At 37.7% G+C, this 13,412-nt stretch overlaps 1 protein-coding gene and 1 non-coding gene across 2 annotated transcripts; one reads left to right on the top strand and one right to left on the bottom strand.

Annotated features, from left to right (window-relative positions):
- Window positions 1-510: 510 nt before the first annotated feature.
- LOC110266826 (uncharacterized) lies at window positions 511-1,161 on the bottom strand. Its single transcript, XM_021111857.1, has one exon. The coding sequence runs from the start codon at window positions 1,159-1,161 to the stop codon at window positions 511-513; it is 651 nt and encodes a 216-aa protein (XP_020967516.1).
- Window positions 1,162-9,723: 8,562 nt separating this feature from the next.
- On the top strand, window positions 9,724-9,831 carry LOC148544451 (small nucleolar RNA R71). Its single transcript, XR_015900218.1, has one exon. It is a non-coding gene; the product is annotated as a small nucleolar RNA R71 (small nucleolar RNA).
- The last annotated feature ends 3,581 nt before the right edge of the window (window positions 9,832-13,412 follow it).

Below are 13,412 nucleotides of genomic sequence, written 5' to 3' on the forward strand. Positions count from 1 at the left end.
ACCAGGAGTGGTGTCATTGGCTGGAGCAATTTGATTCATATTATGATTGACCTTGGCTCCATGATGCTGCAAAAGGGCCAGTAGTGCATCTTTTTGCTCTGAAGTAAACTTTGAATGTGAAGATTCCCCCTGATTCTCATACAAGATAATTGGTTCACCGTAATCATCATCCTCAGCTGTGAGATTATTGATTTGGTTCTGTTTCTTAAGATGTGGAGGCATTCCATGCTTGCGGTAGCAAGTGTCGATGAGATGTCCAGTTTTACCACAGTAAGCACAGAGCTTAGAACTTCCTCTGCCACCTGGACCGCGTCCTCGACCGCCTCGAGACTGAAAAGTGTGTGATGAAGCAGTGCTCAACAAAGGGCTCGGCTTAACAATGTCAGTGCCCAAGAGTTTCCGTTCCTGTTGCAGCATCATTGAATAGGCAGAATCAATGGAGGAAAGAGGGTTCATAAGCATAATGTTTGATCGAGCACTTCCAAATTGTTCATTGAGGCCCCTCAAGAATCACACCACAAAAGTATCATTTTGATAATTGCTAACCGTGTCAAAGACACAGGTGCATTTCGGTGTGCAGTTGCACTGTGGGAGGGATCTAAAAGTTTCCAAATCTTCCCAAATTCCTTTGAGTTTGGTGAAATAATGAGTGACAGACAGATCACCTTGCTTGATTGAGAACAACTTCTCTTGGAGCTCAGCAATCTTGAAGACATCCCCTTGATAAAATTGATTTTTGAGTTCTTGCCATAAATCCTTGCCTATACTATTTCCCATTACACTTTGAGCAATGTCACTGCTTAGAGAAAGATGAATCCAGGAGACGACGAAAGTATTGCAACGATCCCAAGCCTCAAACAACGGGTCATCTACGGGTGGCTTCGGGAGAGTACCATCAATAAAGGCCAATTTGTTCTTTGATTTAAGCGCTAACAGCATATAGTGCGACCAATTGTGATAATTCTGATGATCAAGAACCCTAGAAATCAAGCGGTTACCTGGACTGTCTGCTGGATGCAAATAATAAGGACTAGCCAAATCGAGATGAGGGCTCACAGTTGATTTCGTCGATGCGGATTGCATACTAGTGATTTGCGCCACAATTTGGGCCAAAAGTTGGAGATCGATGCTTCCAAGATTCGGGGTGTGGTTGGAATCCATTGGAGTAGGAATTGAAATCTTTGATCAATGAATCTAGTAAATGACCGATTCAGAATCTTCTTCCCTTAATCCCGTTGAATGGAGTTCTCACCACAGCAATATCACAAGATCGTGGAGTGAAAAACTCTCATCAAACTCTATAGTGTAAGTTTAAGGAAAGAGAAGAAATTAAGAGGTGGGAGTACAAAGAGAGTACAAAGAAGAAATGAAGGATTCAATCTATGGAACGCTCACCGCACCATGTTGAAACTGCTCTGTTCTGCGTCCATGATTGAATCAATTGTTGATTAGAAGAAGAAGGGGATTGTAGAAGGTGAGAGAGACAGTTCGAGAGAGAGAGAAAATTGGGAGCAAAAAAGTGCCTTCGGTATTTTTCATTTTCTTTTCTTAACTCTTACAAATCTTGCTGTCACATATATATACATACATGTAAGTGAGAATAACTAATTTTACTAACCTGACTATGACAAACTAATTTCTATAATTAACAAGCTAATTATCCAACTAACAAGAGTTGAATGTATAAATTGACTAAAATTGCTCACTACATATGCTATATCAGGTCTTGTGATAGTTAAATATTGTAAAGAGCCAATCACTGTTCTAAAAATCTTTGGATCGTCAAACTTTTTTGAGTCTGTAGAGAGAAATTGAAGAGAAGATATCATTAGAGTGAACATGGAACTGGATGCTGCCATCCCCAATTTTGTCAATAAATCATTGATATATTTGGTTTGGGATAGATGCAGTTGTCCTGAATTGTTCGTTGAACCTCAATACCCAAAAAGTAATTTAAAGTGCTAAGTCCTTTTAAGAAAACATGCTGTCCAGTGAAGAAATTAGAGTTTATACTTTAGTAGCATTGTTTTGTGTAACGATTATATCATTTGACATAGCACCAAAGGTACATAACAGAACCACAATCTTACCTAACAAATAAAGATGTATCAAATTTTGTGTTCAAAAACCAAAATAATGAAGTGTAGAGCTTAATTTGGTAAACTATTGTCTAAGGGCCTGTTTTAATCTATAAATAGATTTATGCAATTTACAAACATAATTGGAAGGAATTTGTTCAAACCCAACAGGTTGTTGCATATATAAGACCTAATTTAAATCCCCATTCAAAAAAGTATTATTGAAATCAAATTGCCTCAAGACCCAGTTTTTAGATAAAGCTATACTCAAGACTAACCGAATTGTAGCTGGCCTAATCACAGGACTAAAAACTTGTTCAAAGTCAAAGCCTTCCTCTTGATAAAAGCTTTGAGCAACAAATCGTACTTTGTACTTTTGTATAGTTCCATCCAGTTATTTCTTAATAGTGAAGACCCATTTATTGCCTATAATTTTGGCATTATATGGTGGTGGCACTACAGTCCAGGTATTAGCTTTCATAAGAGCTTGATATTCATCTCTCATAGCCCTATGCCAGTGAGAAAGAGTAATAGCTAATTTAGCTGATTTTGGTGGTTGTTGGGTGTAATCAGGGGATGCAACAACAGAATTTAAAACATTGGGAGTATGGGTTTGAGCCTTAGATTTAGTAACCATAAAATGTCTATTAGTATTGAGTGTTGAATGTTTAATAGAAGGTCAATGAGCTATAGTGACATGAGTATCTAAGTGAGGGAGTTAAATTTTTATGCCTGAAATAGGGATAGAAGTGGAGTTAAGGGGTAAATCAGAACTCAGGGTGGTATTAAGAGGCTCATGGGCAAGATTATCCAAACGATCAGTATTAAAAGAGAGAGTAGCACTAGCTGATTGAGAAGTGTTATTCTCAATAGGAACATGAGTAGCTATAAGTTATGGCGGGTGAACAAAGGAGCAAAATCATGACTATTTATGGGCTGAGCTAACTTCTTAACAGAAAAATTATTAGTGAATAATTCAGAATATGGGAAATGTGTTTCATCAAAATGAACGCTTCGAGAAACATAAATTTTTCTACTGGATGAAAGAGACCTATAACCCTTAAAATCTAGGGAGTATCCAAGAAAAACACATTTTTTGATACCTGTTTTCAAGTTTATGTCTATTGTAAGATCTTAACCAAGGACAGCATGCATAACCAAATACTCTCAACATACTATAATCAGGAATTTATGAAAATAAAAATTCATAGGGAGATTTATTAGATAGAACCTAGGATGGAAGTCTATTAATCAAGTAAGTTGCTTGTGACAGCCTCATCCTAGTACAGTAGTGGCATTGACGTAGTAATACCTGTAATACTTGTAATGAATACCTTCTTTCGCTAAAAAATCATTAAAAACATGAGATGTATATTCGGTTCCATTATCAATTTGAAATTGTTTTATTGTACAACCTTGTCAGATTTTCTATATAAGCTTTATATTGTTTGAATGCTTGAAAAACTTGTGATTTATTGAGCAATAAGTATGTACAAACATAGCGAGAGTATGCATCGATAAAATGTAACGTAATAATGAAAACCAAGATGAGATATTAAGGAAGTTGGACCCCAAACATCTAAAAACACTAATTGCAAAGGAGATATATACATAGTTATTGGTTTAGAAAATGTAGTTTTATGCATTTTGGCATGAGCACAATTTTCACACACAGAATTATGAGTTACAGTATTATTCATACGTTTATCACAAGAATTACACTGATTCAATATTAACTGAACTGTTTTGTATGCTGAGTGGCCTAATCTTTTATGCCACAAACCATAAGAAAAATATTGAACGGCGCCAGAAACTCTGTACGCACGTCTTAATAAATCATTTTTCATTCACAACTTCGATACAACTAACCAGCAAGTGCACTGGGTCGTCCAAGTAATAAACCTTACGTGAGTAAGGGTCGATCCCACGGAGATTGTTGGTATGAAGCAAGCTATGGTCACCTTGTAAATCTCAGTCAGGCGGATATAAAATAGTTATGGAGTTTTCGAACATAAATAATAAATAGATAGAAAATAAGGATAGAAACACTTATGTATATCATTGGTGAGAATTTCAGATAAGTGTATAGAGATGCTTTCGTTCTTCTGAACCTCTGCTTTCCTGCTGTCTTCATCCAATCAGTCTTACTCCTTTCCATGGCTGGCTTTATGTAAGAACATCACCGTTGTCAATGGCTACTTTTAATCCTCTCTGGAAAATGGTCCGATGCGCTGTCACTGCATGACTAATCGTCTGGAGGCATCACCCTTGCCAATGACTGCATCCTATCCTCTTGTGAAAATGGTCCAAATGCTCTGTCACAGCACGGCTAATCATCTGAGGTTCTCGATCATACTGGAATAGGATTCACCCTCCTTTTGCGTCTGTCACTACGCCCAGCACTCGCGAGTTTGAAGTTTGTCACAGTCATTCAATCCCAGAGTCCTACTCGGAATACCACAGACAAGGTTTAGACTTTTCGGACTCTCATGAATGCTGCCATCAATCTAGCTTATACCACGAAGATTCTGATTAAGAGATCCAAGAGATACTCATTCAATCTAAGGTGGAATGGAAGTGGTTGTCAGGCACGCGTTCGTGGGGGAATGATGATGATTGTCACGTTCATCACATTCAGGTTGAAGTGCGAATGAATATCTTAGAAGCAGAATAAGTTGAGTTGAATAGAAAAATAGTAGTACTTTGCATTAATTCATGAGGAATAGCAGAGCTCCACACCTTAATCTATGGAGTGTAGAAACTCTACCGTTAAAAATACATAAGTGAAAGGTTCAGGCATGGCCGAATGGCCAGCCCCCATGATCTAAGAACCAGACGTCCCAAGATGTCTAATACAATAGTAAAAAGTCCTATTTATACTAAACTAGTTACTAGGGTTTACAGAAGTAAGTAATTGATGCATAAATCCACTTCCGCGGCCCACTTGGTGTGTGCTTGGGATGAGCTTGAATGTTACACGTGTAGAGGTCAATCTTGGAGTTGAACGCCAGTTTGTAACGTATTTCTGGCGTTCAACTCTGGCTTGTGACGTGTTTCTGGCGTTTAACTCCAGACAGCAGCGTAGAACTGGCGTTCAACGCCCTTTTACGTCATCTAAACTCGGCCAAAGTATGGATTATTATATATTTCTGGAAAGCTCTGGATGTCGACTTTCCAACGCAATTAGAGGCGCGCCATTTTGAGTTCTGTAGCTCCAGAAAATCTACTTTGAGTGCAGGGAGATCAGAATCCAACAGCATCAGCAGTCCTTCTTCAACCTCTGAATCTGATTTTTGCTCAAGTCCCTCAATTTCAGCCAGAAAATACCTGAAATCACAGAAAAACACACAAACTCATAGTAAAGTCCAGAAATGTGAATTTAACATAAAAACTAATGAAAACATCCCTAAAAGTAACCATATTCTACTAAAAACATACTAAAAACAATGCCAAAAAGCGTATAAATTATCCACTCATCACAATACCAAACTTAAATTGTTGCTTGTCCCCAAGCAACTGAAAATAAAATAGGATAAAAAGAAGAGAATATACTATAAATTCCAAACTATCAATGAAACATAGCTCCAATTAAATGAGCGGGACTTGTAGCTTTTTGCCTCTTGAATAGTTTTGGCATCTCACTTTATCCATTGAAGTTCAGAATGATTGGCATCTATAGGAACTCAGAGTTCAGATAGTGTTATTGATTCTCCTAGTTCAGTATGATGATTCTTGAACACAGCTATTTTATGAGTCTTGGCCGTGGCCCTAAGCACTTTGTTTTCCAGTATTACCACCGGATACATAAATGCCACAGACACATAATTGGGTGAACCTTTTTAGATTGTGACTCAACTTTGCTAAAGTCCCCAATTAGAGGTGTCCAGGGTTCTTAAGCACACTCTTCTTTTGCTTTGGACCTTGACTTTAACCGCTCAGTCTCAAGTTTTCACTTGACACCTTCACGCCACAAGCACATGGTTAGGGACAGCTTGGTTTAGCCGCTTAGGCCAGGATTTTATTCCTTTAGGCCCTCCTATCCACTGATGCTCAAAGCCTTGGGATCCTTTTTATTTACCCTTGCCTTTTGGTTTTAAGGGTTATTGGCTTTTTGCTCTTGCCTTTTGGTTTTAAGAGCTTTGGCTTTTTCTGCTTGCTTTTTCTTTTTCTTTCTATTTTTTTTTCTGCAAGCTTTGTTCTTTGCTGCTTTTTCTTGCTTCAAGAATCATTTTTATGATTTTTCAGATTATCAAATAACATGTCTCCTTATCATCATTCTTTCAAGAGCCAACATATTTAACATTCTTAAACAACAACTTCAAAAGACATATGCACTGTTCAAGCATTCATTCAGAAAACAAGATGCATTGTCACCACATCAATATAATTAAACTAAGTTCAAGGATAAATTTGAAACTCATGTACTTCTTGTTCTTTTGAATTAAAACAGTTTTCATTTAAGAGAAGTGATGGATTCATAGGACATTCATAACTTTAAGACAAAGTTACTAAATACTAATGATCATGTAATGAAGACACAAACATAGATAAGCACTTAACATAGAGAAAACGAAAAATAGAGAATAAGAACAAGGAATGAGTCCACCTTAGTGATGGTGGCGTTTCCTTCTTGAGGAACCAATGATGTCCTTGAGCTCTTCTATGTCTCTTCCTTGTCTTTGTTGCTCCTCCCTCATTGCTTTTTGATCTTCTCTTATTTCATGAAGGATGATGGAGTGCTCTTGATGTTCCACCCTTAATTGTCCCATGTTGGAACTTAATTCTCCTAGGGAGGTGTTGATTTGCTCCCAATAGTTTTGTGGAGGAAGATGCATTTGAGGCATCTCCGGGATCTCATGGTGATGAGCTTCATGCGTCTCTTGAGCTCCATGAATGGGCTCTCTTGTTTGCTCCATCCTTTTCTTAGTGATGGGCTTGTGAAATGAATCTTTCCATCTCCCATGGCTCAGAGGTGGAAGCACTTACCTTCCCTTTCCTCTTTCTTGAGGTTTCTCTGGCCTTAGGTGCCATTAATGGTAATGGAAAAACAAAAAAATTATGCTTTTACCACACCAAACTTAGAATATTGCTCGCCCTCGAGCAAGAAAAGAAAGAATAGATGAAGAAGAAGAAGAAAATATGGAAGAGAGGATTGTGTTGTGTGAAAATGAGGAAGAATGGAGGGCTATATATACAGGGAAGGGGGGGTAAGGTTCGGCCATAAGGGTGGGTTTTGGGTGGGAAATTGATTTTGAATTTTGAAGGTAGGTGGGGTTTATGAGGTAGTTTATGGATGTGAGTGGTGAAGTGGTGATAGGGGAGAAAGATTGAGGTGATTGGTGAAGAGTTTTGGGGAAGAGTGTTTATGGGATTGTGTGAAAGAAGGGTGAGAAAAAGTGAGTGGAGGTAGGTGGGGATCCTGTGGGGTCCACAGATCCTGAGGTGTTCAAGGATTTACAACCTTGCACCAAATTAGGCATGCAAAATGCCCTTGCACACAACTCTGGGCGTTCAGTGCCAGATTGGTGCTTGTTCTGGGCGTTGAACGCCCATTTGTTGCCCATTTCTGGTGTTGAACGCCAGAACCATGCTTGTTCTGGGCGTTCAGCGCCAGCTCTTCTCCAGGGTACAATTCTGGCGTTCAAACGCCCAGATGCTGCCCATTTTGGGTGTTCAGCGCCAGAACCATGCTCTGTTCTGGCGTTGAACGCCAGCCAGATGCTTCTTACTGGCGTTTAAATGCCAGTAAGGTCTTCCTCCAAGGTGTGATTTTTCTTATGCTGTTTTTGATTCCATTTTCAATTTTTATATTTATTTTGTGACTCCACATGATCATGAACCTAATAAAACATGAAAGAACAAGAAAAATAGAATTAGATAAATAGAAATTGGGTTGCCTTCCAACAATCGCTTCTTTAATGTCAATAGCTTGACAGTGGGCTCTCATGGAGCCTCACAGATGTTCAGAGCATTGTTGAGACTCCCCAACACCAAACTTAGAGTTTGGATATTGGAGTTCAACACCAAACTTAGAGTTTGGTTGTGGCCTCCCAACACCAAACTTAGAGTTTGACTGTGGGGGCTCTGGTTGACTCTGTTTTGAGAGAAGCTTGCTGAGCCTCTTTTCCATGTTTACAGAAGGATGTCCTTGAGTTTTAAACTCAAGGGAGTCCTCATTCAATTGAAGGACTAGTTCACCTCTGTCAACATCAATCACAGCTCTTGCTGTGGCTAGGAAGGGTCTTCCCAGGATGATGGATTCATCATCATTCTTCCCAGTATCGAGGACTATGAAATCAGCAGGGATGTAAAGGCCTTCAACCTTTACTAACACGTCCTCTACTTGTCCATAAGCCTGTTTTCTTGAATTGTCTGCCATCTCTAATGAGATTTTAGCATCTTGCACCCCATAGATTCCCAGTTTCTCTATTACAGAGAGGGGCATGAGGTTTATCCCTGAACCAAGGTCACACAGAGCCTTTTCAAAGATCATGGTGCCTATGGTACAAGGTATTAGGAACTTTCCAGGATCCTGTTTCTTCTGAGGCAATGTCAGTTGATCCAGATCACTTAGTTCATTAGTGAACAAGGGAGGTTCATCTTCCCAAGTCTCAACACCAAATAATTTGGTATTCAGCTTCATGATTGCACCAAGGTACTTGGTAACTTGCTCTTCAGTAACATCCTCATACTCTTCAGAAGAGGAATACTCATCACAGCTCATGAATGGCATAAGGATGTTCAATGGAATCTCTATGGTCTCTAGATGAGTCTCAGATTCCTTTGGTTCCTCAGAGGGAAGCTCCTTATTGATCACTGGACGTCCCAGGAGGTCTTCCTCGCTGGGATTTACGTCCTCCCCTTCCTCTCCAGGTTCGGCCGTGTTGACTATGTCAATGGCCTTGCACTCTCCTTTTGGATTTTCTTCTGTATTGCTTGGGAGAGTACTAGGAGGGATTTCAGTGATCCTTTTACTCAGCTGGCCCACTTGTGCCTCCAAATTTCTAATGGAGGACCTTGTTTCATTCATGAAACTTACAGTGGCCTTAGATAGATCAGAGACTAAGTTTGCTAAATTAGAGGTATTTTGTTCAGAGTTCTCTGTCTGTTGCTGAGTAGATGATGGAAAAGGCTTGCCATTGCTAAACCTGTATCTTCCACCATTATTAAAGCCTTGTTGAGGCTTTGGTTGATCCTTCCATGAGAGATTTGGGTGATTTCTCCATGAGGGGTTATAGGTGTTTCCATAAGGTTCACCCATGTAATTCACCTCTGCTATTGCAGGGTTTTCAGGATCATAAGCTTCTTCTTCAGAAGATGCCTCTTGAGTACTGTTGGATGTAGCTTGCATTCCATTCAGACTCTGAGAAATCATATTGACTTGCTGAGTTAATATTTTATTCTGAGCCAATATGGCATTCAGAGTATCAATTTCAAGAACTCCCTTCTTCATAGGCGTCCCATTGCTCACAGGATTCCTCTCAGAAGTGTACATGAACTGGTTATTAGCAACCATGTCAATGAGTTCTTGAGCTTCTGTAGGCATTTTCTTTAGGTGAATGGATCTACCTGCAGAAGTATCCAATGACATTTTAGCCAATTCAGATAGACCATCATAGAATATATCCAGGATGGTCCATTCTGAAAGCATGTCAGAAGGACACTTTTTGGTCAGTTCTTTGTATCTCTCCCAAGCTTCATAGAGGGATTCACCTTCTTTCTGTCTGAAGGTCTGAACATCCACTCTAAGCTTACTCAGCTTTTGAAGAGGAAAGAACTTGGCTAAGAAAGCCTTGACCAGCTTATCCCAAGAGTTCAGGCTTTCCTTAGGTTGAGAGTCCAACCATATTCTAGCTCTGTCTCTCACAGCAAAAGGGAAAAGTATGAGCCTGTAGACTTTAGGATCTACTCCATTAGTCTTAACAGTATCACATATCTGCAAGAATTCAGTTAAGAACTGAAAAGGATCTTCAGATGGAAGTCCATGAAACTTGCAGTTCTGATGCATCAGAGAAACTAATTGAGGTTTCAGCTCAAAATTGTTTGCTCCAATGGCAGGAATGGAGATGCTTCTTCCATGTAAATTGGAATTAGGTGCAGTAAAGTCACCAAGCATCCTCCTTGCATTATTATTATTTTCGGCTGCCATCTCCTCTTCTTGTTCAAAAATTTCTGAAAGGTGCTTGCTGGATTGTTGTAATTTAGCTTCTCTTAGTTTCCTCTTCAGAGTCCTTTCAGGTTCTGGATCTGCTTCAACAAGAATGTTCTTGTCCTTGCTCCTGCTCATATGAAAAAGAGGGACAGAAAAATAATAATAATAATAGGGGTCCTTTTTACCACAGTATAGAGGTTCCCCTGTGTGAGTAGAAGAAAAGAAGGAGATGAGAGAGAAAGAGAATTTTCGAAAATAATTTTTGAAAAAGAGTTAGTGATTTTCGAAAATTGTTTTTGAAAAAGGTTAGTAATTTTCGAAAATTAAAATAAAAAATTAAAATAATTAGTTAATTAAAAAGAAATTTTGAAAAAGAGGGAAGATATTTTTGAAAATTAGAGAGAAAGAGTTAGTTAGGTAGTTTTGAAAAAGATAAGAAACAAACAAAAAGTTAGTTAGTTAGTTGAAACAAATTTGAAAATCAATTTTGAAAAGATAAGAAGATAAGAAGTTAGAAAGGATATTTTAAAATCAAATTTTGAAAAAAATAAGATAAAGAGATATTTTTGAAAAGATATGATTGAAATTAGTTTTGAAAAAGATTTGATTTTTAAAATCACAATTAATGACTTGATTCACAAGAAATCATAAGATATGATTCTAGAACTTAAACTTTGAATCTTTCTTAACAAGCAAGTAACAAACTTGAAATTTTTGAATCAAAACATTAATTGATGATGTTATTTTCGAAAATTAGGAGATAAAGATAAGAAAAAGATTTTTGAAAAAGATTTTTAAAATTTTCGAAAATAACTAAGAAAAATAAAAAAGATTTGATTTTTGAAAAAGATTTTGAAAAAGATAAGATTTTTAAATTGAAAATTTGATTTGACTCATAAAAATAACTAGATTTTAAAAATTTTTGAAAAAGTCAAATCTAATTTTCGAATTTATGAGAAGAAAAAGGAGAAGATATTTTTTGATTTTTTTGAATTTTTTATGATGAAAGAGAAAAACATGAAAATGATGCAATGCATGAAAATTTTTAGATCAAAATAATGAATGCATGCAAGAATGCTATGAATGTCAAGATGAACACCAAGAACACTTCGAATGTCAAGATGAACATCAAGAACTTATTTTTGAAAATTTTTAATGCAAAGAAAACATGCAAGACACCAAACTTAGAAATCTTTCATGTTTAGACTCTATGGATGCAAAAATGCACATGTAAAACAAGAAAAGATGCAAAACAAGAAAACATCAAGATCAAACAAGAAGACTTACCAAGAAAAACTTGAAGATCATGAAGAACACTATGAATGCATGAATTTTCGAAAAATGCAAGATGAACATGCAATTGACACCAAACTTAAAATTTTGGCCCAAGACTCAAACAATAAACACAAATTATTTTTGATTTTTTATGATTTTCTTTTTTTTCTTTTTTTTTATTTTTTTTTTATTTTTTGGATTTTTGTATATTTTTTTCGAAAAAACATATAGGAAAAAGAAAATAAGGATTTCAAAATTTTTTAATATGAATTCCAGGAATCTTGTATTCTTAGTCTAAAGCTCCAATCCGAGGGTTAGGCATGGCTTAATAGCCAGCCAAGCTTTAGAAGATATAAACAATTCCCTGACATGTGGAGGCCTCAGTCTAAAAGAATTTAGACATGGCTTTACAGCCAGCCAGGCTTCAACATGCTTCATGAAACACTAGAATTCATTCTTAAAAATTCTGAAGAAAAATATTTTTTTGAAAACATTTATTTTAAAAAAATTTTTTTTTCGAAAGCAAAGGAGAAATTTTTGAAAGGTTTTTGAAAAATTTTTGAAAATAAAACAAAAAGAAAATTACCTAATCTGAGCAACAACATGAACCGTTAGTTGTCCAAACTCGAACAATCCCCGGCAACGGCGCCAAAAACTTGGTGCACGAAATTGTGATCTCAGGTAACGGCGCCAGAAACTCTGTACGCACGTTTTAATAAATCGTTTTTCATTCACAACTTCGATACAACTAACCAGCAAGTGCACTGGGTCGTCCAAGTAATAAACCTTACGTGAGTAAGGGTCGATCCCACGGAGATTGTTGGTATGAAGCAAGCTATGGTCACCTTGTAAATCTCAGTCAGGCGGATATAAAATAGTTATGGAGTTTTCGAACATAAATAATAAATAGATAGAAAATAAGGATAGAAACACTTATGTATATCATTGGTGAGAATTTCAGATAAGTGTATAGAGATGCTTTCGTTCCTCTGAACCTCTGCTTTCCTGCTGTCTTCATCCAATCAGTCTTACTCCTTTCCATGGTTGGCTTTATGTAAGAACATCACCGTTGTCAATGGCTACTTTTAATCCTCTCTGGAAAATGGTCCGATGCACTGTCACTGTATGGCTAATCGTCTGGAGGCATCACCCTTGCCAATGGCTGCATCCTATCCTCTTGTGAAAATGATCCAAATACTCTGTCACAGCACGGCTAATCATCTGAGGTTCTCGATCATACTGGAATAGGATTCACCCTCCTTTTGCGTCTGTCACTACGCCCAGCACTCGCGAGTTTGAAGTTCGTCACAGTCATTCAATCCCAGAGTCCTACTCGGAATACCACAGACAAGGTTTAGACTTTTCGGACTCTCATGAATGCTGCCATCAATCTAGCTTATACCACGAAGATTCTGATTAAGAGATCCAAGAGATACTCATTCAATCTAAGGTGGAACGGAAGTGGTTGTCAGGCACGCGTTCGTGGGGGAATGATGATGATTGTCACGTTCATCACATTCAGGTTGAAGTGCGAATGAATATCTTAGAAGCGGAATAAGTTGAGTTGAATAGAAAAACAGTAGTACTTTGCATTAATTCATGAGGAACAGCAGAGCTCCACATCTTAATCTATGGAGTGTAGAAACTCTACCGTTAAAAATACATAAGTGAAAGGTTCAGGCATGGCCGAATGGCCAGCCCCCATGATCTAAGAACCAGACGTCCCAAGATGTCTAATACAATAGTAAAAAGTCCTATTTATACTAAACTAGTTACTAGGGTTTATAGAAGTAAGTAATTGATGTATAAATCCACTTCCGGGGCCCAATTGGTGTGTGCTTGGGCTGAGCTTGAATGTTACACGTGTAGAGGTCAATCTTGGAGTTGAACGCCAGTTTGTAACGTAT

Source organism: Arachis ipaensis, chromosome B9 (genome assembly GCF_059453495.1).
Source record: "Arachis ipaensis isolate K30076 ecotype BB chromosome B9, ASM5945349v1, whole genome shotgun sequence".
Lineage (NCBI taxonomy): Eukaryota > Viridiplantae > Streptophyta > Magnoliopsida > Fabales > Fabaceae > Arachis > Arachis ipaensis.

Excerpts from the sequence above, each read along its gene's own strand:
- LOC110266826 (XM_021111857.1), bottom strand. The coding sequence starts at position 1,161 with ATGGATTCCAACCACACCCCGAATCTTGGAAGCATCGATCTCCAACTT.